We start from the raw sequence: 26,805 nt of genomic DNA, 5'->3' as shown, positions 1-26,805 counted from the left end.
GTGTCCTTAAAAGTTAGAAGCACAATCTAATTTTTTATTGTAAAATGTTTCGTTAATCCTCACCCCAGGATATTTTTCCATTGATTTTTAGAGAGAGTGGAAGGGAAGGGGAGAGACAAGAGAGAGAAACATTCCCATCAACCTGAGAGAGACACATCTATTGGTTGCCTCCTACAGGTGCCCTGACCAGAATTGAACCTGGGACCCTTCAGTCCACAGGTTGATGCTCTATCCCCTGAGCCAAACCAGCTAGGGTAGAAGCACACTCTTTTTAATGTCCTTCCCTGATGTCTAAATGTGATGTCAAGATTGAAGATATAGCAGCCTTTGAGCCATAAGGTGATCAAGAAACAGGGATCCTTATGCTAGAATGCTAGGAGAGTTATGATAGAGTGACTATAGTCTCTTAAACTAGAGAGTGCCATGGATTGTGTAGCTTTTCAACTCCATTTATGTGAGAGAAAATGATGTTTTTCTCATTGATTTTGCTGCTCTTATTTTGGGATATGTATGCCACTTATCCTAATTCTCAATGTTACAAGTACAGAAATATGGAAGTGACATTTAAAATACTTACTGAAGGAAAAGAAGGAAATCATTTGGAGACAGGGCATCAAAGAAGGGCCAGCATGTGCATGGAAATCAATACACTGTATTCAGAAACTAGAAAAACTGAGTAGTGGGAACACAGGGTATATTGTGCGAAGGGATGACAGGTACCTGTAAAAAGCCTTGAATACCATACTAAGGAATTTAGATTTTATGAAGCAATGAAGGACTATTAAAGGTTTTTAGGTGGTTAAATAATGGGACTATAACAGGTTTTTGTAATAATTCGGAGAGCTATGTGGACTAGGAGAAGAAAAAGCAAGAAACAGACAAGTGTGGAGGCAAATACAGGAGTCCTTGAGAGTGAAGAGCCCTGTACTAAAGGCCTTGACAATGAGGAAGATAAGACAGACAGGAGGTGTTTAGCAAACATACTATGTAAGAATTAGTAATGCAAGGATATGAAGCATAAGGATGACTTCTAGAAATGTATTATGGCTTCTGCACTTGAGTTAAAGGTGATTTTATTCACTGAGACAGGAATGAAGGAGGGAGAAAGAGAAACAACAGAAAAATACAAATTAAAATAAGGCTTTGTGGAATGGGGGGAAGATAAGAAAGAGAAACAGCAACACTGGAAGATTTTTTTTTTTTTTTTTGTATGTCTGGCTCTTTCTTGTATTAAGGTCACAAGTTCAATATTACTTTCTCTAAGTTGTCTTCCCTAAATCCTCTTTGTTAAGAAGCCACTGCTCTCCCCACTTCCACTATCACATCATTTTGCTTTATTTTCTTTATGGCACTTATTACATTATAGCTTCCTTTTTTGTTATTATGTCTATAATGTAAGCTCTATAAGAACAGTAATTTTGTTTTGGTCGCAATTAGCTGAACTAAAGTGAGCCTGATACACAAAATTTTTTTATATGAATGAATCACAGTACCTAACAGCAATGTGGAATTCACAGATCATAAATAAGAATTTAAAAATAGGAGGGTTCCTTTATCTGATGATGACAAGGAAGCTGAGCTCCAGCAATTCCTGTAAAGATCTTCCCCATATGACACAGCCAGTTAGTTGGGAGAATTCAGAAGACCTAACTTCAAGTCCAATTTGCCATTTATTAATGACATAAGATCGATGAACTACATGACCTCAAAGCATTTTTCAGTTTCCTTCGCAATAAAAAAAATTGCTTCCTTCATGAATATTTTGAGAAGTAAATAAAATGATATACATGGAAGCATGTTGTTCAGGACTTTCACCCAAGACATCCTAAATCATTCCTTGTCACACCCTATGGATTATTTATTACATACAATGACATCACTAATATCCCCTCTAAGATCTTGTCCCAGCTTGAGTTTTAACTTACACAACAATATGTTTTGTTTACTCATAAATATCCTCTGTTTGCATTCTGGAACACTTTCCCTCTCTTTGTAGCTCTTTTATTAGTGAGGTGTATAACAACACTGTGTTTGACCTTAGCTGCTTCTGTGTCTTCCTCAGTCTCGTAAGTGAGTAACTCAGACAACTAAATTTTATGGCAACTACTGAGAGGCAGGGTAGCATAACACTATTCTATTTTTTGATCCTCACTGTAGGATATCTTTATTGATTTTTAGAGAGAGGGAGCGAGAGGGAGAGGGAAAGAGAGAGATCAATTCATGGATTGGTTGCCTCCTGTATTTGTCCTGACCGAGATGGAACCGGTGAATTAGGTATGTGCCCTGACCATGGCCAGGAATCGAACTCACAACCTTTTGGTGCATGGAATGATGCTCCAACCAATTGAATCACCCGGCCAGGGCCATAACATTATCCTTTTTTCTTTTCTTTTCTTTTCTTTTCTTTTCTTTTCTTTTCTTTTCTTTTCTTTTCTTTTCTTTTCTTTTCTCTTCTCTTCTCTTCTCTTCTCTTCTCTTCTCTTCTCTTCTCTTCTCTTCTTTTCTTTTCTTTTCTTTTCTTTTCTTCTTTTCTTTTTTTACATTACCATTTATCCCTTCTATGCCCTCTTCCACCTCCACCAAACCCCAAAATCACCACACTGTTGTTCATGTCCATGAGTTCTCTCTCTCTCTCTTTCTCTCTCTCTCTCTCTCTCTCTCTCTCTCTCTCTCTCTCTCTCTCTCTCTCTCAGTTAATGCATGCTCCTCACTAGATACTGTGCAACCTTGAACACTTAAGAATCTCTCTTTTGCAAAAGATTCCGTACCTGTAAAGTGAAGATAACAATACACTTCTCAGGGCATTGTGGGGATTGCATACATTAATATATGTAAACAATTTTTAACAGTGCATAGCATATAATTAGAAATATTTAGCTACTTTTATCTTTAAAGTTTATTAAATCATGCATGAAATCGCTCAGATCATTCTCTTGCCAGTACTATAAACACATTTCCAGTTTTCCCCATTTCACTAGATAAGACACTAAGGCTTGGAAAATTTATGTAACTAATTCAAGTTCAAATTCAAGAGCCATTTCTGTTGGACACCAAGTCCATGTTTTTGGCCATACCAATATCATGCTCCATTTTAAAGGAACCAGATCCTTTTGCTATGTAAGCAGACATTTATTAAATCAATTTCCATCAAATAAACTTAAATTAAATAAATGTTTGACCATTGTGCCTCTTAAAATAAGAGCAATCAGCACTAAGAGAAGGGAAAATTCAGTGCCTTGGATTGTCAGGGAAAGCTCCTGAAAGACTTGGGCTGAGCCTAGATATTTGATTGTTTCTAATTACATTGAGCCCCAGGTTACCACAATGACCTACCTAAAGGTCAACTCAGACTAGCTTTCAGCAGTATTCTGGCCTGCAAATCTCTTTTTTCAGCCTTATAGGGGTCCTTAGGCCAAACTGCTCAAGCATGGGCCATGCCTTCCTTTTTAATTACCCAATTTACAATTCATAAATGGTGACATGTGTCAGCAGAATAGCCCTTGGAGGGACTTGTTTTTAACTTGGTCATGTCTGAACCTGGGGTTATGAGCCTTGCATAGACAATTTTGTTAGCAGTGGCTGTGTCTGTTACCAAGTTAACAGTGGGAAAGTTCAGTTTATTACCTGTAATGAGTCCACTAAACCAACCATTATCATTGGAAGGCTTTTCTAGAATCACAATAGATTAGAAAGGGAAAATGATTTAACATTTTTTCCAAATTATAAGAGAAAGTTTATTTACGAATTCACAGAGGTAGAAGTGAGCTGTAGAAGAAATGGGCTCAGGAAACAAGTTACAGCAAGATAAGGCTGCTTGTAGCCTAGAGGACAGGGAGAGAGAGGGAGAGAGAGAAAGGGAGGGAGGGAGGGAGAGAGAGAGAGAGAGGCACCTGGGGAAAGGCACAGGCCTGTTCTATAACGCGAACCACCCATGCTTTAACATTCTCGATGATTTTTGACACAGCCCACACTATGGTTACTGTGTTTTCCCTTCAAAATAATAAGCAATGTAAGTGCTGGCATCTAATTTTATACTTCCAATGCTAATAGATCAAACTCTTTCCATTTTATAGCTCCAAGTCAGTTGCTCTCAACCTTGGCTGCATAAAAGAATCACCTGGGGAGTTTTAAAACATCCCAATGTCTATGCCCAGGCTACAGTCAGGCCCATTAAAAAGAAATCTCTGGTTCTGGAGTCCAGGCATCAGTATTTCTTAAAGCACAGAAAGAGACAAATGCATAGCTATGGTTGAGAACCACTGCTTCAGGGGATCAGGGAAAGTATTAGCAATGTGTTAAAACAACAAAAAATTCCCTGAGATTGTCTTTAAAGAAATACTGATTTTGATGGGTTATTGTTCATTACTCCTCTTTGCATACTGTTCAACCTATTGGGTTTTTATTATTTCATGACTACTTTTCCTTCAAGTGACACCTCATTAGATTGTCATTCTTTGAATTTTATGCTCCTGGGTTTCCAAAATAAAGCACCTTTGGGCAAAACATCATTTGGAGCACTTTGCAGAAATCAGTATAATCAAATCACATTGCTACTATTGTTGGCTGGGAAGCAGCAACTATGCTTTTTCACAAAAGGAAAAGCTCATGAAAGTTCATCCTGTTACTCAAATATTCACACAAACCTGGAACTTCTAAGTGATAACTCTGAGAAATAACTTAGGACTGAGATATGACACATTGAGAAAAGGGAGGAGACTAGGGGAAATGGACCATTGAAAGCCACCTGGTAGAGGGCTCCCAGCAGGAATGCGTGTTTGACAATATCTTTGTCTTTTATCCTATTGTTATTGACATAGGAGACTGAATCACTTGGATCTTTTGGAAACCAAATCCTCAAGATTTTGTTGTTGCTCAAAATTTGAATTATTTTAAAAATGGATATCTTCTACAAAACATCAGAGATCAGAGGTAATTGATGACTCTATTCCAGATTCTATATTTAGTACTTCATATTCATTATTGCATTTAATAAATGGACCCACAAGGTAGGTGATTTTCTCCCATTTCATAGAAGAAAAAACTGAGGTGCAAATATTTCAAGTAGTTTGCCCAGGAGTAGTAGGCAAACCAAGAAGGATATAAATATTTGCCTGCTAGGCAACACAACCAAATTAATTTCCACTTCCAATATCACAGCCTTCTCAAAAAGAAAGACAATTAGCTCCTTAGAGAAAGACAGTTTTGTTTTGTTTTTAAAGAGCCTGAATCCTGGGAAGAACTAAAAGAGGATGAACAGCAATGGAAAGAGGCCTTGAATGAGTTCAAATATTGATGTGTGGGGATGATTGGAATAGTAAAAAAAGAAACAAAGTATCTGTCCAATTTCCCAGAGAATATGTAGCTATAGTAATCCCCCAAGAATTGGGCCCTAAAAAATTTCAGTGTAGAAAAGTCAATTTAAAAACTCAAAGAAATTTAACAAGAGATTATGAAATACTATATCACATAAAATTCCTGAGGCCCTAGGAAAATTATATTTTAGTATTTCTGCATTTTATTTTTAAGTTCAAAGTAGAATTGTTAGCTTCATTCCAACTGTAATGCTCTCAAAACTAAGGGAAGGCAATGTAAAGGTTTTAAGTCATTTCTTTTTATTACTCTGTTCTCATTTCCTTTACTGGTTTTGCTTTTTACTCAACTATCACTCTTTTTTTTCTCTTTTTTCTATTTAATCTCACCCAGCTAACCATGGTCTCCTCTATCATACATGACTGCTTACATTTTCTTTTATAAATATATGTGAGAAATAAAAAGCACTTTAAAATCACCATACTTTTAAAACAGTGGTTATGTATGAGCATGTTACATTTTGCAAATTAAGCCAATAAATTTGGCACCCCACCCTTGAGTAGAAGCATGTGCCTCAATTCATGTGGCCATGTGTATCAAACTAAAACACAGACATTTTACCTGATAAATTACCTTTTCACATAAAAACTTACTCTTCAGCAAAACAGCTTAATTTGACTAATACAACTGAATATAACAAGAACACATTGAAATCCTTCTATGTGCATGGAGATAAATGGTCCATAGAATTTAAAGATAAGCTAAACACAGTATATATATATATATATATTACACTAGAGGCCCAGTGCACGAAATTCATGTATGGGGGGCGGGGGGGTGGGTAGGTCCCCTCAGCCCAGCCTGCACCCTCTCCAATCTGGGACCCCTTGGGGAATGTCTGACTGCTGGTTTAGGCCTGACCCCGGGCATTGGGCCTAAACCGGCAGTCAGACATCCCTCTCACAATCTGGGACCGCTGGTTCCTAACTGCTCACCTGCCTGCCTGCCAGCCTGATCACCCCTAACTGCCTCTGCCTGCTGGCCTGATTACCCCTAACTTCCCCCCCTGCCGGCCTGGTCACCCCAACTGCCCCCCCAAGCTGGCCTGGTTGCCCCCAACTGCCCCTCCCACTAGCCTGATTGCCCCTTACTGCCCCCTATGCCGACCTGATTGCCCCAAAATGCCCACCCTCCCCTCACTGGCCTGGTCGCCCACGCAGCCTGCTGTTTAGTCATTTGGTCATCCCTCACTAAGCCCCCTGCTGACCTTGTCGCCCCATGCAGCCTACTGTTCAGTTGTCCATCTGGTTGTTTCGGTCATGATGGCCCCTGGCTTTTTATATATTAGGATATTGATTTCAGAGAGGAAGGGAGAGAGACAGAGAAGTAGAAACATCAATGATGAGAGAGAATCATTGATCAACTACCTCCTGCATGTCCCCTACTGGGGATCGAGCCCTCAACATGGGCATGTGCCATGACTGGGAATTAAACTATGACTTCCTGGTTTATAGGTCAATGCTCAACCACTGACCCACACTGGTCGGGCTAAACACAGCTGTTTATAGAATGATAATAACTATTACTAAATAACAAAGTATATGGTAAGTGCTAATTTTGCACAGTAACAATGGTCACTTGTTGAACATTTATTTATGAATCAAGCAGTATCTAAATATTATCTCTAATGCTTCCAGCCAGTTATCTCTATAGTTTTTTATTCAGTGTTTCTATCTGTAAAATGTTTGAGAGCATGCATTTCCCGCAAGTGCTAATCTATTATACTTGTGCAACTATAATAATATATTATGTTTTTATGGAATAAATCCAAATGTTGAAATTAGAAATTATGGGAAAATGTGAAGACAAAGCTTCTGATCATCTTTAGCATCCTCTGGAGGAAAGTTTCCACACTGAAGAACACTACTATGCATGCTGCGTGACAAGAGACCACTGGTTGTCTTCTGATATTCATTATCCTTTCCTTCCATAGTAATGGACTCCCAAATTTTTATTTGGGTCCAGGGTAGTCCAGAATAAAGATGGCATGTATGTCTCCTATTGCAGGTAGGTGTGGCTTTGTGCCTAGGTTCGAACTCTTAGGATATAAGGGAAAATCCTATTTTAAAAGGAGGAACAGTGCTCATCTCTATGTCTTTCTTCTAACCTACTCCTTGGCATGTCAACATGGTACTGTGTGCACAAAGGCAACATCTAAGGGGGGAAGAACAAGAAGATAAGGTTCTTGGGCCCTTTTATAACTTTGTGAGGAGGAAAAAGACCTGGGGGGTAAGGGTTGGGTGAAGGGGGGTGAAGGGGGGAAAGTGGGAGACATATATAATACTATCAACTATATATATATATGGTTGTCAGCTCAGCTCCACAAAGTATTATATATATATATATATATATATATATATATATATATATATATATATATATCAGCTCAGCTCCACAAAGCAGCATGTATATATGTGTGTGTGTGTGTGTGTGTATATATATATATATATATATATATAATACTATCAACTATATATATATATATATATATATATATATATATATATATAAATGACTTTCCAATTTTGGATAAAACATATAGACTGTTACATGTGAGATAAATACATTTTAATCTTATAAAAGCTCTGCTATTTTGGTCTCTGTTACATGTAATTGAACTTATACACTAATTAATATATGATGGAAGAGAGTTATTACTTCCTCTACTTACAGATGAGAAAGAGGACCAGAGAAGTTAATTTTCCAAGGTTACCCAGCTCGTAAATGGTAGAGTCAAAAGAGCCCAAAGTCTACCCTCTAAAGCAGGCAACCTCCCGTGAGTTAAATACTATGGAATCAAGGAGGAAGTAGGCATTAATTTTGTCTAGAATGATTGATGAGGTATTCCTGATAGAAGTGGCAGTTTAATGAAATCTTTAAAAGATGGGTACAGAGAAAAAAGACATTCTGTGCTAATGGAACATAAAGAACAAAGGCAAAGAGATAAGAACGTATACAAAAAGCCTAAGAAAAGCTTGTAGTCCATAGTTGTTAAGTGATCACTATTGTTTCTTGGCTTTATTTATTCAACATATATTTAGGGTATCTATTACACAGCAGTCACACACACACAAAAGGATCCTAGTGGTGAAAAACATGTCTGTAAATTCCCAAATATATGAGAAGATGATACTATTGGCAATGCTCACAGGATAGAGTTCAAATCCCATATCAAGCAAATGAGGTCTTCACAATCAGACTCAACCCTTCCTCTCCAATCTCATGCTACCACTCCTTGTTTCAGCCACACAGATCTCAGAACATGAGTTTCCAGGCCTCTTGCCTATGCACACAGACTTCCCTCTTCTTGGAATGCCTTTTCCCTATTCTGCCTGGAAATGCCTTACTTATTCTTTAAGAGCTACCTAAAATTCTACTTTTCCCTGACTCCTCAAATGGGATGGTTCTTTATAGCATATTACCTTACTGCAGTTTCTTCAAATCTTTATTCATTCATCCCTTCACTCATTTAGCCAGCCAGCCCAGCAAAAATGTGCTGAGTTATAGAGGTAACAAGGGTGGAAAACACGGAGCAATTTTTTCCTGTGCTTATAAAGTTTATACTATAGAAGAAATATCAGCCATTAAAGAAGTAATGCAGTCTGGATGTGTGGCTCAATAGTTGAGCATGGCTCAATTCCTGGTCAGAGCACATAGCCAGGTTGTGTGCTCAGTCCCCAGTAGAGAGCTTGCAGGAGGCAGCCGATCAATGATTCTCTCTCATCATTCATGTTTCTATCTCTCCCTTCCTCTCTGAAATCAATAAAAATATATTAAATATATGAAATGTAGTGTGGTAACTTCTGTGGAGGAGAAGAAGAGGCTGAAGTGGAAGCACACAACAGGAGCACCACGCCTAATCTCAGCTTCCAGAAGAAGCATTATTCAAGCTGAACCTTTTGGGATGCATAGGAGTGAGCCAGGCAGAGATAGTCAATGGGTGTTTTAATAGCATGTACCTACCACTATGCATTATCTAGTAGACGCCACTAGACTATGAAAGGCAATGTTTTTAAAAGTGTCCCACATGATTTAAATAATAACAACAACCCTAGAGGTAAATGCTGGCTTAGATTAATATTAAATGTGTTACCATTATACTTTAGTGAATCCCTATAGTTTTATTTTTGCCTTCCTGTGTGCAGTATTTCCTACCCTACCCTACACTCCCACTTCAGTCAAGCATCCAGAAGCCTCTTTAGGTTTCTACTAGCTTCTCTCCAACTTTAATGTGCATAAGAATCACCCGGTGAGCTGGTAAAAATATCGATTCCTTGGCCCCACCCTCAGATATTTTGATGCCATAGATCTGGGACAGAGTTGGAGATTCTGCAATTCTAATAATCTTCCTGGTGGAACTTGACTGCATTTTGAGTAGTAATGCTATAGTGCAACTCTAGAAATATATTTTTTTCTGAATTATTTCCCTTTGTTCTTAAACCTGTTCTGCCAGGCTGAGCACCTTGGAATAAGCAGCTACTTTGCCCAAGTATACATGGATGTGCCATCAGAGGAACCATTGCCAAAAAGAAGGGCCTCTGTGGTGACTCTCATCGAACAATCATATTTTCCACCTGGATAACTGTTATATTTTCCCCATTGCCTCCCACCTTCGATCCAATATAACAAGCCTATACATAGGAGCTTCCCAGTGGATGGGGAGTTATGAGTAGAGCAGCCAGCTAAACGCCCTCTATAAGGGCACCACAGGAGGAAAAGATTAAAGTAGGTTTGTGAATGGGTAAATAGGTCAGGTCTTCTAATTTTTAAACTTTTTTTCTTTAAAGATTCATTTCAGTATAAATAAGAATTTTCTAATTTCACACACAAAATATGATGAATCACTGAACTTGTAAGAAAGCTTTCAATAATTGCTTGTATTTTCCTCCAAGTGTGTCATGTATATGAGTCTTAAAAGTTGAGAAGCTTTTAAGGGCATGAGAACAGGGACCAGGTCTTTCACATGAGCATTCCCCACAATTCCTGAAGAGAGTGATGCCTATTTAGAAGATATGAACATACTCAACTCTACAACAAATGAAATGAAACCAACTCACAGAAGTTGGAAAGATCATTGTAATTTTAATTAGGTAATTTATGAATTAAGAATATATGCAAATATAGTGGTTTCTTGATAAATGTTAGCTCCTCCTTTCTACTTCTTTCTTACTATTTTTTATCTAGAACAGTTCTGTACAATAGAACTTTCTGAAAAGATGCACATATTCTATATTTGCACTGTCAAATATGGTACCCACCAGCCATGGTGGCTACTGAGCACTTACAATGCGGCTAGTACAACAGAGAAAGTTAATTTTAAGTTTATATTATTTTAATAACATTTAAATAATGAAGGACCTAAGGTGGGAGGCTTGAAGAGCACAAATCTAGAAGCCAGCAAGACAGTAGTTTGCCATAAAGTGTCAATTTGTTGAATTGAGTTGACCCTTTTTTCCCTACAGATCTGCATTATGTTTAGGGTGAAAGAGTGAAAAGAGAAGCTGTTCGAAGGGCAGGCCAAAGACAATGGTGAAAGGACAAAGACAATGGGATCTAAACTGGACAAAAGTTTCTTTCATATTGACCAATGTTCCTCAAACTTTAATACGCATACAAATTTTCTGTTAAAAACAGGGTTTCTGATTTAGTAGGTCTTGAGTGGGACCGTACATTCTATGCTCACAAGCTCCCAGGTACTAACACTGCTGCTAGTCAATGGTCCAAACTTCCATCTAGATGTAGGTAGGCCCATGGACCTACATAATTGCTATGTGCCCTCTCTCAGAACTTGCTATGGCTTCTGCATTCTTGGCTCAGCAGTTCAAAATTAAGTCAACAGAATGTGTTTTTTTTTAATTAAAGGCACACCCCTCCCCCAATCTTATGATGAACAATTTATTAAGCACCTTCTACATACAAGGAAGAGCACTTCTAATAACCCAGCAAGTCAAATATTATTACCCCCACTTCACGAATAATAAAACAGAGGTTTAGGTAGATAATTTGCCTTAACCAAAACTCACCCAAGCACTTACTGGCAAGGTGCTCCTGAATCCAAAACCTAATCTCTCTCATTACACGCTGTTGTTACTCAAAGTGTGATGTATAATTGAGCACAGGGCTCACCTGGAGATGATTAGAAATGCAGACTAGCAGGCCCCATCTCAGACCCACTGAATCAGATCTGCATTTTAAGATCTCCAAGTAACTCTTATACATATTAATATTTGAGAAGCACTATTACATTCCATCTTTTGCCTTTTGGAGCAATGTAACAAGTGAGGGCATAAGGAATCTGCTGACTGTGACACTTGAGGAATGGATTTAGATTGGCTAGGCTTGACTTGGGAACAAATATTGATAGCTTTGCCTCTATTGCTAAATTCTTATTGCCTCATGGGCATAATTAAGACAAAATTAAGTTGTTTTCTGACAAGTCAGGGTTTTTCATTTCTGGATTATACTACATTCCGAACAGATAAAAGCATCAACAATATAGTTTTAACAGTGTTTATGGGAAAAACTACAAAGAGTAACAAACTTGTTTGCTGAAGTATAAATATACTAAATTCAGCAAATTCTTTCAAAATATCTTGTCATTATTAATCACTGCCAGGACGGTTCAAAGAAACAAACATAATTCTGTTTCCTCTCCCTTCATGAATCATTCTGGAAAGCTAGCCAATTAAAAGTCAACAGTAGCTTAAATCACAAGGGTCTGTTGTTGCACAAAGTAACTCAAAAAAATAATGCCTAACTGTTCACCCACCTCTACGGCCAAGTGCTTGGCCATCTCACTTGGGTAATACAGCAACCTCCTCCTCAGAGAACTTCTACCCTCAGCTTCCTGCTGCTGGAATCAATCAGAAATGCCATTTAAATCCTGCTGAACAACACCTTAGTCTCAAGCCCATTCCGTGGCTCCCAAATGAAACTCAGGGCTTCTCTATGTCCCTGATCCCATGTCATCCTTTTTCATTTTTTCTCGCACCCCTCTCTTCTCACCAACCTTCGCTCACGTTGTCAGTCTTTCCTTGGGCCATTTTATCCCCTTCCTCTCTTGTCCTCTGCCCTAGAATCATAGCTGTGTCTGCATCCAATGACCATTAACATTTAAAATTTGCTACCAAAAAATGTCTCTGATAATATTATAAATATATTATTATTGTTTTCAAATAATTTTTACATTAAAGATCTTCCTGGTAAATACAACAGGTGATATTACTAAGGATCCTGTCATTATTTTACTTTAAATCTTATTTTTCAATTACAGTTTACAGTCAATAAATATCATTCGGTATTAGGTTCAGGTGTACAGCATAGTGGTTAGATAATCATATATTTTACACAGTTCCCCTCGATATTTCCAGTAGCCACCTGGCACCACTCATAGGTATTACAATATTCTTGAGTATATTCTCTATGCTGTACGTTACATCCCTGTGATTATTCTGAAACTACCAATTTGTATGTCTTAATCCCTTCACTTTTTTTCACCCATCCTTCCAACCCCCTCACCTCTGTTAATCGTCAGCCTGTTCTCTGTATCTATGAGTCTTTCTAGTTTGTTGATGTATTAATTTTATTCTTTAGATTCCAAATATAAGTGAAATCTTATGGCATTTATATTTTTCTGACTGACTTCTTTCACTCAGCATAATACCCTTTAGGAAGGACCCTCTCATATTTTTTGTAACCTAATTTTTTGTAACCTATTTTTTCTTTCCCCTCTTCTCCTCTCCTCTCCTCCTTTCTCTTCCTCACTTCCTTAGGAGGTTTTCCAAGCCACAGTCCTGGAATTTCCAAACCAAATACTCTTGTCTCCATTATTATTTCTACTTCTGGAAACAATGTTTCAGACAACAGTGTCTCACAGGAAAGGAAAGTCATTGTACTGCCAGTACTTGCGAGATGTTTCTTTTATTTCTCATTTCTTTTAGACATCCTTAATAAGTTAGACACCCTCTCCCCATATTAGTTGAACCAGGCCCCTTTGAAACTTTCATTGTTTATTATAATTGACCTACTAATATTTTTAAAGTGTATGACCTACTAATATTTTTAAAGTGTAAGATTCCTTCTATTGTACCTGATTTTTTTTTTTTCTTAAAAAGGGACATGTACAGATTCTTGACCCTTTTATTTGAGGATTTGGTATGGCAAATTAGTTTCTTGTTTAGCAAAATTCCTTCCTTCCTTCACTTTGAGCTTGGCGATATGACTTGCATTGGCCAGTGGGGTGTTAGTGGATGTGATATGAGCAGAGGCTCTAACTATGTTTACTAGTATGTCCTGGTCTTGCCCTCTTGTGCTTCAGCCATGATAATCTAAAGAATACACTGTGGAGTACTGTCCCACCCTCTGGGCCCCATACTAGAATATGTGAAGCAGAGATGCCCCAGCCAACCTGGTAATCTACAGCCTCAAACAGCTGACCAGGCCAACCAGCAAGCACTTATGGGAGAAATAAATGCTTATTGTTATATATCAGTGATTTTGTGGTTGTTGGTTGCACACCAAAATAGACTGTTACATGGAGTAACAGTAAATGGTAGACCAAGTTCTACCACTTACTAGTAGAGCTCAGATATCTGTATTTGAAAATGAGGGGTTTGCATTCCTTGAACCCCAAGTTATTTAACAACATTTAAACCTCATGATTCTTGAGTTTTCCACACTTTCCACAGTATATTGTCCAGAGCATGGATGAAAATAGAACCATTATGAAATGAAAGCAGAGAGAATGGGATTTGTTTGTGTTCAATATAGAACTCTGAAGGGTCTGCTGAAGGGAAGAGCTGTGCCTGGAGAGGCTTCCGTGCCAGTTGGTTGCAAAGTACAAGAGGGTAACATGCTACCTTCCCACTAAGTCAGCCTTCAGGGATCCAGTATAAAGATCAGACACAGGCTTTACTCACCCTCTCCAAGAACAGAGCATGTTTACTACCTTGCATAAGATTAATGCATCATGGAGAAGAATAAAAAAGACGGAGTAAAAAATGGAAACTACAGAGTGTTGAAATGGAAATGTTCTTGTTTTGCTTTGCTTTCTCTTGAGCACTTGTGTCCTGGGCTTTAGCATCATAATGAAAATGACAAACTCTGGTAGCGCTGTCCCTCCCATAAAGGCCCATAATAAAAACATCTGCATAAATGGGATTCCTGCTTTAAATGAGAGACTGACTGTGGCACATATAAGGTCCTACCCAACCCTAAAATATCAGGACATCATATGAGAATGAGTTTATTTGAAGCAGTCACGTGTAAGAACCTCAGTAACCTTTGTTCATGGCAGATACTTTAAAAGGTCTAATATCCCTTAACTTAACTCCCCCCCCCCAAAAAAAAGGGCAGAAATCTCTTCAAGTATCTATTGTACCCTTTTTTACACATTTAAAAATTGCCTTTGACCACAGATTTCCTCTAGTTATTCAATTGCTGTTTGCATGTATGCCCAAGGAATCATTTCCATAAGGACAATAAATTTCTAAAATCAAATTTGCTGATTGGCAAAATTAATACATTTACTTGTAATAAAATTACTTTTGAAGAGGACACTAATATATAATTAAAATTTTGTCATTTAGGTAATATTTTTAAAGAAGGAAGCATTCTTATGCAACATGACTGAAATGCTCTGGGGAGCTCTAAAATCATTTTTTCATTAAATAGAGCTGAAATTATGCGCACAACTAGAACATGAGAAATAAAAGAGGAAAACAAAGTATAGAACACTGGGGAATGAGAAAATGGACTGCAAAAGGAACAGTGTTCAAGGTTATCCAGTGAGTCAGGAAAAAAGAGGAGGGTTGGGCTGATAAAGCATATTCGCATTAATGTCCTTGTATTAAATCTGCCATTTTTAGTAGATAATGTATTCATGTTTCTTTCATATGGGGGAAGACATACATATTTACCATTCTCTTAGGGTCTAGCATGTGTTACTTCACAAGTGTTTATCAAATAAAATGATAAATAAATAAATCCCTAGTAAACCACAGTTAACAAAACATCATTTTACATATCTTATCTCATTATTCTCACAAACAACCACCTCTGAAATAGGTATAATATAACTCCTGTTTTATAGATTAATTTAGGTGATGTTTTCATCATATGAAGCTGCTTAGCAAAACTTTGTAAAATTTCTAACTCTTAAGAAGGTTTACAGAGGGCGCTATTAAATATAAATATAAAACAGGTGAAGATAGAACAAAAAGCCCTTTGAAAAACTCAAAGTCAGATACAAAGTTGATATTTAGGAGAATGGGAGCAGTTTGATTATTGTATTTTATGTGGCTGATCTTACTAGCTAATTAGTCAGGACATAAATTGGGCATGTCTGTACAAAATCCTTAGTTTCTATTGATAAATTATTTGTGCATGAGGGCATCTGGCAGTTAAGCCACAAAAACTTTAACAGAAGGCTTTGACATCATATAGATCTACCACAAGTAAGCAGTCCTACATAGAAAATTAGGTTTCTGTGCTCCATGTCTATTTCTTCAAAGCACTGCTCATTTGCTTTGCCAATGGATACAGTAAAGAGATTTACTGTAATAAAGACACTGGATTCCTTAATATAAACATGGGTCTCTGCCCCAAGGGTATTGCAGCCTCTGTGACAAGTGGTCTTCCATCCAAAGCCACACGTGGCCAAGGAGTAAGAAAGCAACATGTGTTCCCAAGTTGAAAGACAGAAAACAAGGGCGGGGAGGAGGAAAGGAGCATTACCAGCATCAGGTAAAATCTCAGACTCTACAACTAGGCTCTGTGGGTTCATTCTTGGCCCTGCCTCTTACTGTGCAACCTTGAGAAAGTTACTTAACTTCTTTAGGACTCAGTTTCCTCATCTATAAAATGGAGAAATTAATAGTACCTATTGCATAGGGTTATTACGAGGATTAAATGAGTTAATACTTGTTCATGCTTAAAACAGTGTCAGGTATATAGTAATCCCAATATAAATGCTTAATAAGTACAAGAAGGTAGAAAGAGTGAGAGAGAGAGAGACTACTGGACACTCTGTGTCCTTAATGCACTGTTTTGCTTCCTTCTAACAGATCCTTTACTTTCCACCTCTAGGGTCACTTGATTTCTACCAGTAAACTTAACCCCATTTCCGGTCTGACCCCAAACAACTCTCATCCAGAGAGATTTAAGAAGCTCTAATTCAGTAGTTCAGGTGACTCAGCATTAAACCAAGATTGCTGTTATTCTTGTCCTGACCCTGTGTCCCAGTTTTAGTCCCTTGTTCCTGTAATCAAGTCCCCGCCTCGTACTCCAGTTCTAGCATACTTCTCCCCTGTGGCTGAGTCCTGGCTAGCAGGACCGGCCCAGGTCCTCCCGTTCCTTCCAGGCAGACGTCTCTCAAAGGGCAGCCTCTGCACTAGAAACCACACTCTGGCACACACAGTTGTTTGAACCTTTGAAAATTAGTTACCTGTACTTAAAAATTGCAGATTTTTACACAAAGTTCAAAGTTCTGACTTCTATTGAAACATTGGGTGGTCTGACAACACTTTGCCCCCTTGGTACCAACCCACTGGAGCTGAGTGGTAGCTGCCCCCTTTGAAAGGCCATGTGCCCTCTTTTCCCCACTGGATCTAGATCTGTTTGCTTGGCCCTTGCAGGCATTTGAGGTTGAGTTCTAAGACTGAAAGTAGCTGGTGCTTACCAAGCAGGTACTTGATGCCAAGTATTCTTCTCAGTGATTCACATGCTTTTCTCATTTAATCAAAGTACATAAATCTGTTTGTCCTTCTACCTACTATCCTTACAGCCCTCTCCTTGCTTCCAACCCTCTGTCTGCATGGATCTGTATCTGTTCTATCATTCCAAATCACTATTCACTACCCACCATGTAAGGGCCACTTGCAAAGCTTTGTTGAGCCTCCGTAATGTCAACCACTCACACATAATGTGGCCTATTGCCTCTCCAATCTCCCTGCCCAACTGGACCCCATTGTCAAGAACTTTGGTCATCAGAGTGGTTATATTTCAGTTACAAAATCCCAGGCTTTATTGATATGAGTGATCCTATTATCTCATGCCAGGCTTTTATAAAACCATACAATTTATTATATATAGACAGTCTTCACTCTCACAAGACTTTTGTTCCATTTCTTGTTAGAAGCCCAGCAAAAACTCACCAAATATTTATGACACTTACTTATGTTCTAGGCTCTATAACAGAAACTGATTTGAATATTTACTAAGAGATCCAAAGAAGTTTGCTTATCTCTTCTACAAGCAATTCAATCTCTTTTCAGTGAACTACCTAGGAAACTAACATTATTTGAACACAATGGGCAATATTTTTTTCTCATGACAGGCCCTGTGCTTTACAAAACAATGGATAAAAGAGAAAAACATTTGCATGACTAAGCCGAGATTTAGCAAATGACAAAGAAAACTCACAAAACTCATTCCACACACCATTCCATAAAATTATCTGGATTGAGTAAAACTGAATATGTATTAAAATCGAAACATAGCTGATTATGTTCTACAATCAGCCGTGGGCAAACTATGGCCCTCGGGCCGGATCCGGCCCGTTTGGCTGTTCTATCGGGCCGGCCCACGGAGCCGAAAGAGCAGAGGGTTCTCTTCCTCTCCCCTCAGCTCCTTTACTTGGAATTTATATTAGTTCACACAAACACTCCATCCATGCTTTTGTTCCGGCCCTCCGGTCCAGTTTAAGAACCCATTGTGGCCCTCGAGTCAAAAAGTTTGCCCACCCCTGTATAGTTTTTAAAGAAACCCTTAATAAGAATGTCACTTACATAGGGAATCGTGTCCAATGTATCAGTGTTGACAATTATAGGAGCAGGGCTGGCCTGAAAAAAGAGAAGTAGAAAATATTGTAAGTAGTAAGTAGTCTATTCTAAGAATCTGTTAACTTTTTAAACAAAGAGCTTAACAGTATTTCTTGAGGACCCTTATAGGCACTGTGTCAGGTGTTAGGAGAAAAAAAATGAAATGGCTCAAAGTTCCCAACACCCTCCAAATATGTGTTTGCTACACTTACAACATAATGAAATGAAGTAAGCATTCATAGAACTTATACTCATTTTCTCTTAAATTTTATCCAGCAGTTTAAAAGATGAGGATTTGTGATACTTAAGAGGCAAGGATTTCTAAAACATTGGGTGAGAGCTAAAGTTGGTAACATTTCTTTTTAAAGTGGCTGTGCTAAGTAAATTTGATTTTCCACTCTAAGAAGCAAAATTAAACTTAAATCAATATTTACAACCCTTCCCCTTAAACTGCCTTTTGAGAGTATGTTGTATTCAGTGCAAAATATAAGGGTTCACTTAGTGATATATATGTTTATCTATTATACATGCTGTCATCATTTATTTTTTTTTTGTTATTTATACATTTCTGATCATATATCTTAAAAATCTCTGGAGAGAAAATGAACACTTAGTCAAAGTGGCAGAAAATCTTATTGAATATGCTAAACTATTTTTTAAATTGTACAAACTGCAGTCATTTGCCTTAAAGTTGAGTAGGAATCTGTGTAAAATATGATATAGGACAGCTACAAGCCAAGTCATTAAAAAATAAGAGATTGCAATCTGTATTTGCATCAACCAATCTGACTTCATGAATATTGAGTAGACCTATCTTTATTTTCTAGTTTCTAGAATTTCCACAGCAACTTTCCCTTCATCCCTGAAGGATCTTTAATCTCCTTACCAAATTGCAGATTTCATTTAGATAGAGGAAATACTCTCCTCATGATTAATCGAGAGCTGTTCTATAGGACACTGTGGTTTTGGCAAAGTGCCCTCTGGAGTTAACAGAGGTAACAGGTTTTTAATGTCAATCTGTGCCTATGGGATCTTAACCGGATGATAAGTGGCAATCCAGCAGATTTTACAAAATAAAATACTGTGTTTTAACTAAAAACACTGGACATTGAGAACATGCCCCTGGTCTACATATCCACATAGCGGGTCAACTAGATGTTCCTGGTTTGTAAAAGTCCTAATAGCAAGTACCTTGTGAGTAAATGGGGGCTTTGGAGAAAGATAGTTTCCAGGGGACTCCACACAAAAACAGTGCTTGTGAAGAGGCATGTGGTGTGGGAGAAGAACAAGAGGTTTAGAATGAGAAGACCTGGGTTCAAGTTTGTTTTATCAACTTCCTAATATTTGAGGACTCAGCAACTTCCTTGTAGGGTGACCTGGGGGCAAGACCCTTAACCGCTTTTGCCTCATTTTTCTTCTCTGTAGAATGGAAATAGAAATAATCACTTTCTGAAAAAGGTTGTTTGAAGACTAAATGAGGTGATATATTTGAATGTGTTTATAAACTTAAATTTCAGAATCAATGTTAAATATTATTATTAAAAGTATCCCTAAAGATGGACTACTGTGAGGATATATCACTGTATGGTTTGTGAACTGTTTATACCCCAGAGGGAAATCTCAATGCTGTGTTAGTGGCTATAACTTCTCTGAAGAGAATGGATTACCAGGGGTGGGCAAACTTTTTGACTCCAGGGCCACAATGGGTTCTTAAACTGGACCGGAGGGCCGGAACACAAGCATGGATGGAGTGTTTGTGTGAACTAATATAAATTCAAAGTAAAGGAGCGGAGGGGAGAGCAAGAGAACCCTCTGCTCTTTCGGCTCCGCAGGCCGGATAGAACAGCCGAACAGGCCGGATCCGGCCCGCGGGCCGTAGTTTGCCCACAGCTGGATTAGACCATGTGAATTGCCATTTATTAAATACATATTACTTACCACTATACATATAAGGATATACATGTATATTCTTATTTAATTTCCACAAAAACATATTGATGAGGCATTATTATCACTATGTCAATGCTACAGATGAGAAAAGTGAGGATCAGGGAAAATGAAAGCTGATATTTAACACTGGCTTTGTAACTTCAAATCCATTATTTTCTTACTAAGCTGCTCCTTGATCCTAGCATCTAATCTTGCATTGATTGGAGATCTCTAGCACCATACAAGATCGAGGCAAAGCAAAGGCCACCATGAAGGTAGATGATGCCTCAGGGTCTTACATATTAGATGTTGAAAGCAATCTGGTAATGCCTTCATGGCTTTTATTGTTGTTACTATTGTTTGTTTTTACTTTTGAGGACATCTCTCTAATGGTTTCTAATTGGTTCTCAGGACTCCAGAAAGTGATGATGCCTTATCTCCTTTACTTTACTGAAAACTTTCCGAGTATCACGCCTAATACTTATATTTTACCTGTAGTTAGCTAGATATTAATGAGGGAAAGGAAGCAAAGCATATGGGACAGGAGCCTGTTTGCTTTACCAGGAAGCTACAGCTTCATACCCCAAGGAATCACAGCATTGTCCCTCCAGGGGGATTAAACCTCTCCTTCCCCTTCAGGTACCAGATTGTGTATGTGGGGTTTGGAGAAGAGGGGGAGATAAGAACTTGCACAATAAAGTAAAAATGGTGCAGGGGGTGGTACCTGCCATAGAGGCCTGGCAGTCTAACCTCAGAAAAAGATAATTGACTAGGGGGTAGACACCAATGCAAACCCGGGAAAATTTAGGAAGCTGACTGATTATTTTGAAAAAGATTCTGGTTCTTGCCAGGCCTGAGAAAACATAATTTAAGGTGAACAATCAATCTCCTTCTCTCTCTCTCTCTCTCTCTCTCTCTCTCTCTCTCCCCCTTTTTCTCTCTCTCTCTCCCCACCCCCTCTCACCTGCACTCATGCTGTGCATTCATGCATTCTATGCATTCTTTCTCTTTAGTCATGTGGCCTTAGCAGCCACATGGCCACTGGCCAGTGGGTCCCACAGGCAGGCTCCAGCCTGGGTACGGCAGCAAAGCAACAGACTATAGCTGGGAACACAAGTTAAGCTCACCAAATGCTGGACTGAACTAAGTTTTAATAGGGCACAGGATCTTTGGACATTGACTGTATTTCTGGCCCTGATTTTCCATGGTGAATTGGACAGCGATGGGACATTGGCGAACCTCTATAATTTTGCTTCCTGAATAAATCTTGCCACCAGATCTTATCCTCTCTTGTGGGTCCCTAGAAATGCTTTTCCTCATGACACCGCAAGAAGTCCATATCCACCAGCAATAGTATGATCAGTAAATATGTTCATACTGATTTGAATTGGGGCTTTCAACCCATCTTATTTTTTCTTCTTATATATTGCATTAATATGGTCTGGGAATACATTTATACACAAGCCCATTTCCCACACAGTGCCATTCATCACTTTTGTATGTCTATGCTTCTATTTTCCACTTCCTGTGTAAATTTGGTATTTCCAATCAGACTCTGTATTTAGAAAATAACAAATACTGTATATTTCCCTATAAATCTTCACAGTACCTGGATACACAGAAGGAACTCAGTAAATACTTAGGAATTATTGACTAAATGTATCTATAAAGTTTAGATGAGGGTATAACGGGATACAATACCACTTTGTAAGCTTTGGAGAACATTTCTAAGAAAAACCAGAAATTTTTAGTTACCAACAATATGAATATGACTACTTTTCCAATATTGACTATCTTACTTCATTAACCAGTCACTATTACGTAACTATCCAGCTTTCCTAAAATAATAATTATTGCATAACTCAGGATATGGATGCTGTGAATCTTGAAGCACAATCCATGTTATGTAGAAAGCTCTTTGCTTCTCAGTGATAACAAATTCCAGAAGCCACAATTAAGACTACATCTATGAAAGTCACTAAAAGTGCATGACCATACACTTTTATGTGAATTGTGTGAACACAAACATATATCACTGGCATGTGACATTGGCAGCTCTCTGGTGTGAGTGGCAAGGAGATGCCTTGGTGGGCTGTTATGAATAACACACCATCCCACTGTGCTGCTAAACCAGGCTCTCTGAAGATCCCCCATTGCTCTACTCCAGGACCCTCACAATCCTTCCCACACCATTTTTAAAGAAACTTCCTGGAATCTTTTAGGTAGTCAATGCCACATATCCACAGAGAATAAAAATCAAGTGGTGATAACACAGAGTACAGTAGAATTCCAAGTACAGCCCAGAAGTGTGCTCTTCTCACCAGTTGGTAATTTCAGATCTTCCCATGGCTCAGCCTGACTGTTATTTCTTGTCTCACTTTTGAAATCATGTGAGTTTATAACTAGTTTGATTTAGTTTAGCTTCTGAGTCTTAACACCAATTCCCTAGTTACTTTGATGGTTTCTTCTAAGCTTTATCTCCACACTTCACTTTGATCTACCATCCCTATACCTTCACTCTCCATTTTAGACATCCTCTTTAATTGAACCCCTAAATCAAATTGCTAACTTAGCAAATTCCAGCATCCCCCTTCTATGTGCTTATTTCCATTAACTGGAAAAAAAATTTGTAAAAAATATGAAAAAAAATTCTTTTAACCAGAAATTTCAAGGCTTGACTATATGTAAATCTAGATAGTCTTAGACTTAAGCCTTAAGAATATGAATCTGTCTTGGGTGACCCAAACTGTAATATGTAAATGGTTTGTCTTATACTTAACATTCTTTTCCAATGGGAGAAAGCAGTTTATAGCAAGAGGGAAGAATAAAGGTAATCATAGAGAAGCAGGAAGCAAGCAGAGAGGTTACTAATACAATTTAAATTATGAAATCAAGTTATTCATGAATTCTACCACCTTCCTGTCCTTGGGATCTATGAGATAGCCAAATATTTTTATATTACATCAATAACTTTGCTTACACTAAGAAAAAAGTAAACTTCCCTTGCTTGCTACCATGAGAATGTAACTAATAAAGATTGCCATAATTCATGCAAATTTTCAAAGGAGTTTATTGATTTTGACTGATGTGGTTTCTTCTTAATATTTGTTAAGTGCTAGATCTGGGATATGCCTCTGACATAAATGGTCAAGTAGTCACCAAGCCAGCTACAGTGACAAAGTCTCTTCTAGCAAGGTATTGATAGGGATAAGGTATTGACAGAAGCCAGTCAGTCCAAGGAGACACTCTGGAAAGGTTAGGTCTGAGAAGTAGTAAGCTAGGTAGCAGAAACATCAACAAGCTAAACCCAAGCCAATGCCTAAGCTTTTAAGAAGCAAAATGGAAAAGGAGAGAAGGCCACATAGTCAAATGGCTTAGATACAGCAAGGACTGAACAATAATACCAGTAACACTGATGGGGCTAGGAATTGAGCAGGAATTTCTCAGCTTTAAAAGACAGGCTCCTCAGTGGGCAGGAAGTGCCACAGGACCTATACTTGACTTTATATAAGCAGGCTGCTATCAAGGGTGATGCCCTGATCCTAACTAGGAAAATATAACTTTGGGGTTACTACCCATATCCTCAATTAGATCTGAAATGATATATTTAACATCAAATACTAAGTGGTATGCTAAGGATTGAACTAAGAATAACTTTATTTTCTATTAAATTTTCTCCCTAACATCCCATCACGTTGATCCGCTGTGGAAAAAAAAGTGATGTGGTTGGGAGGGGAACTTCATTCTGGATTTCCTGAATTGCACTCCAGTTCTATATTGGGACTGAAAACCTTTCTTCCCTCTCCTTCTTGCTGGAGCCTCATATCCAGAGGTGTTGGCAGAGTCCTACTCCTCCTTGAAGGATTTACCTGGAACCTACAATTGCCTGGTTGAGAATCATCACTACCTAGAATCTCATGACCCAGCCACAGCGAAATCTCCTGGTATATTAACACTGGTATAGATAACAATAAGGGCAAGCACTTATATAGCACTTATTTACAGCAATTAACTTATTTAATCCACATATAATCAATGAGACAGGTACTGTTATTCTCAACTTACAGGTGAGGAAACAGAGGTTCAGAAACTTTACACAGTCATACATGTGATAAAGAAATCGTCTTCAAACTCAAACAATCTTACTCAGAGCCCATGTTATTGATAGTCATGCTATAGCCTCTCACAATGGAATCATACTTTACCAGAACTCTTTTGATTTTAATTTTTACTGCTCACCAGCAACTCGGAAACTAGCTCAAATTAGATCTATCCACCTTGATCCAGGCTAGTGCCGAAACCCTTCCCTTCTCACTCTGGCTCAATCACTGGGCCCCAATATACCATGTGAGCAGGCTTGCAGGAGGCATGAACCAGGAAAGGCTAACGGCACAGGTGCACCCAGGCTGACTGAATCAGCATGTTTTTTAGTAAGCTCCAAAGAACATTTTTAGAAAATAACTGATTAAAGACATATTGATGGTTGAATGAGAGAAGAAAAATAGATTCTAGAATCATAAAACTCTGAAGCTGATACCTTAATGATCATTGAGTTCTACCTTTTTATTTTACAAATATAAAATGGAAAGGCAGGAAGAAAGTGGCATGGCCCAAATCTCACAGTTATTTAATATCAAAACTGAAGACAGGAAAATAACAACTAATAATGAAATATTAAGCATTTATTGGATGATTATTATTTATTGGATGATGAAGATGCCTCAATGCATTTAATTCTCAAAATGTTCTAAGAAAAATATTGTTTCCCTTTCTTTTTAAGGAGAAAAAATAAAGGGGGGGGGGAGGGTCAAAGTGGCTTAGTCACTTGCCTAAGGTCACAGGTACCACAACCATGTCTCAAATCCCTGTCTTTCTAGCCCCAGGTCCCATGCTGGTAACCACACACATCTTCCTGATCCCCTGAAAATAAAGTTATTTTATGCCCTAAAAGTTGTTAGGTTTTTTTTTACAGTCTGAAGAGAAATTTCTCACCATACTGACTCAGATTCAATTCCCCAATTCTCAGAGGATTTCTAGGTCCCTTAATCTCTTGCAAACCACCACTTGAAAAAAATGGGACAATGCTATTTTCCAGTTAACCTATTTCCCAAGAAATTGGCTAAAAAAAAAATAGTACATGTGAAGTGAGAGATACTCTATAAAGGTAAGGCTATTTTATTTATTGCCGTGGCCATATTTTGCTTTCCTGGATTTTTTTCTTTTCATGTTGTCTCCCCAAGACCAACCAGGTAGTTGTAGTTCAATCTTGTGTAGCTCTGAGTCATTGCCAAGGGGTTCTGGCCTTTCACCTGGTTTGCCCTTACCCTGCAGTGACATAGGGCACCCATGTCACAGATGAGGACACTAAGGCAATAACAGATGAATGGGTGTATGAACAGTGAGAGTGTCTGAGGCTTGGCTAGCCAAGGCTTAACTGCAGGCTAATGGTTATGGCAAGGTGTCCCAAGGGAGCAATTTTGGAGGAAGCTAGGACCTTGGTCCCTCTCCCTAACAAAATGCAAGGATGATTACCTACGTAGCTTACCACCAGGTTAGCTCAGAAAAAATGAAGAGAGAATGGTAGATTCATGTTTGGCTCAACTCTGCTTACCTGAACTCACTTAATAATAAATATAATATTATCCTCACTTTACAGAAAACTGAAGCACACAGATGTTAAGTATCTTGCTCAAGGTTACCCAGGTGGTAATAGCAAGGTCAGGTGTCAAACCTATCATTCTGATTCCAAAGGTAACTTTTAACAACTGCAAAGCAGTTGCTTCTGCTCTCCATTAAGATTTTATAAGTACCCAGAAGTCTGCTCTAGTCAACACAAATTATCTCACTGATCTTTGAAAACCTGCCACTAGTATTTCTTCCTTTCGGATTCAAGTGTAAACACATTTGCTGAGACTCCTTAAAATACAAGGTAGTGTAATATTTTTCAGAAAATGGATGATATCTTGAGGACCTCAGTGAGTCTGAGTTGGGCACCTATTTATCCCCAGTGCAGAAAAGATAGAGTGGTTTGAAGAATGAGGTACAGAAACTGGAGACCCAGAACCAAATAGCTTTCTTTACCTTATATGTTTTCTCTAGAATCAATCCCACTTGAAACAAGAGATAAAAATTGCTTGAACTGTTAGTTTATAAAGACTTTTCAGACCTCTATCCTGTACCCTCTCCACATACCTCTTTGCACTTAATATAAAAGGCTGAAATAAAGACTCACCTAATTGCAGATAATCATTGAACCTCAAATTGATAATTACATTAGAGTGACCACCAATAACATGCTTTACAATTTATAAATGGTGTCCATACACACTAGAACATTTAATTCTCAGTGAGAAGAAAGAGAACTAGCATTGCCTAGCCAGTGTTGTTCAGTGGTTGAGCATTGACCCATGAACCAGGAGGTCACAGTTGGATTCCCTATCAGGGCACATGCCCTGGTTGCAGGCTCGATCCCTTTTAGGGGGCATGCAGGACGCAGCCAATCAATGATTTTCTCTCATCATTGATGTTTCTATCTCTCTCTCCCTGTCTCCCTGAAAAAAACAAAAATAAAAACATTAAAAAAGAGAGAGAGAACTAGCATTGAGTGAACAAGCACCCACAGTGTGCAAAAGATATGGTAAGCTTTTAACCTGTGTTTTCTTGTTTTCTCCTCACAGAACCCCAGAGA

The 26,805-nt window shown here is 38.3% G+C and overlaps 1 protein-coding gene across 26 annotated transcripts in view; it reads right to left on the bottom strand.

Moving 5' to 3' along the window:
• The window catches only part of DLG2 (discs large MAGUK scaffold protein 2), a 2,053,927-nt gene that overhangs the window by 689,388 nt on the left and 1,337,734 nt on the right, over window positions 1–26,805 (bottom strand). For all 26 annotated transcript variants that reach the window (XM_080687299.1, XM_080687274.1, XM_080687295.1 and 23 more), the window contains one exon: window positions 18,156–18,209. In XM_080687299.1, the coding sequence (XP_080543425.1) occupies window positions 18,156–18,209 (54 nt within the window). The remainder of the gene's footprint in view (window positions 1–18,155; window positions 18,210–26,805) is intronic.

Source organism: Plecotus auritus (genome assembly GCF_963455305.1).
Source record: "Plecotus auritus genome assembly, chromosome: 9".
NCBI lineage: Eukaryota > Metazoa > Chordata > Mammalia > Chiroptera > Vespertilionidae > Plecotus > Plecotus auritus.
The sequence above is the reverse complement of the archived record's forward strand: the minus strand, read 5'-3'. Positions and strand labels throughout refer to the sequence as shown.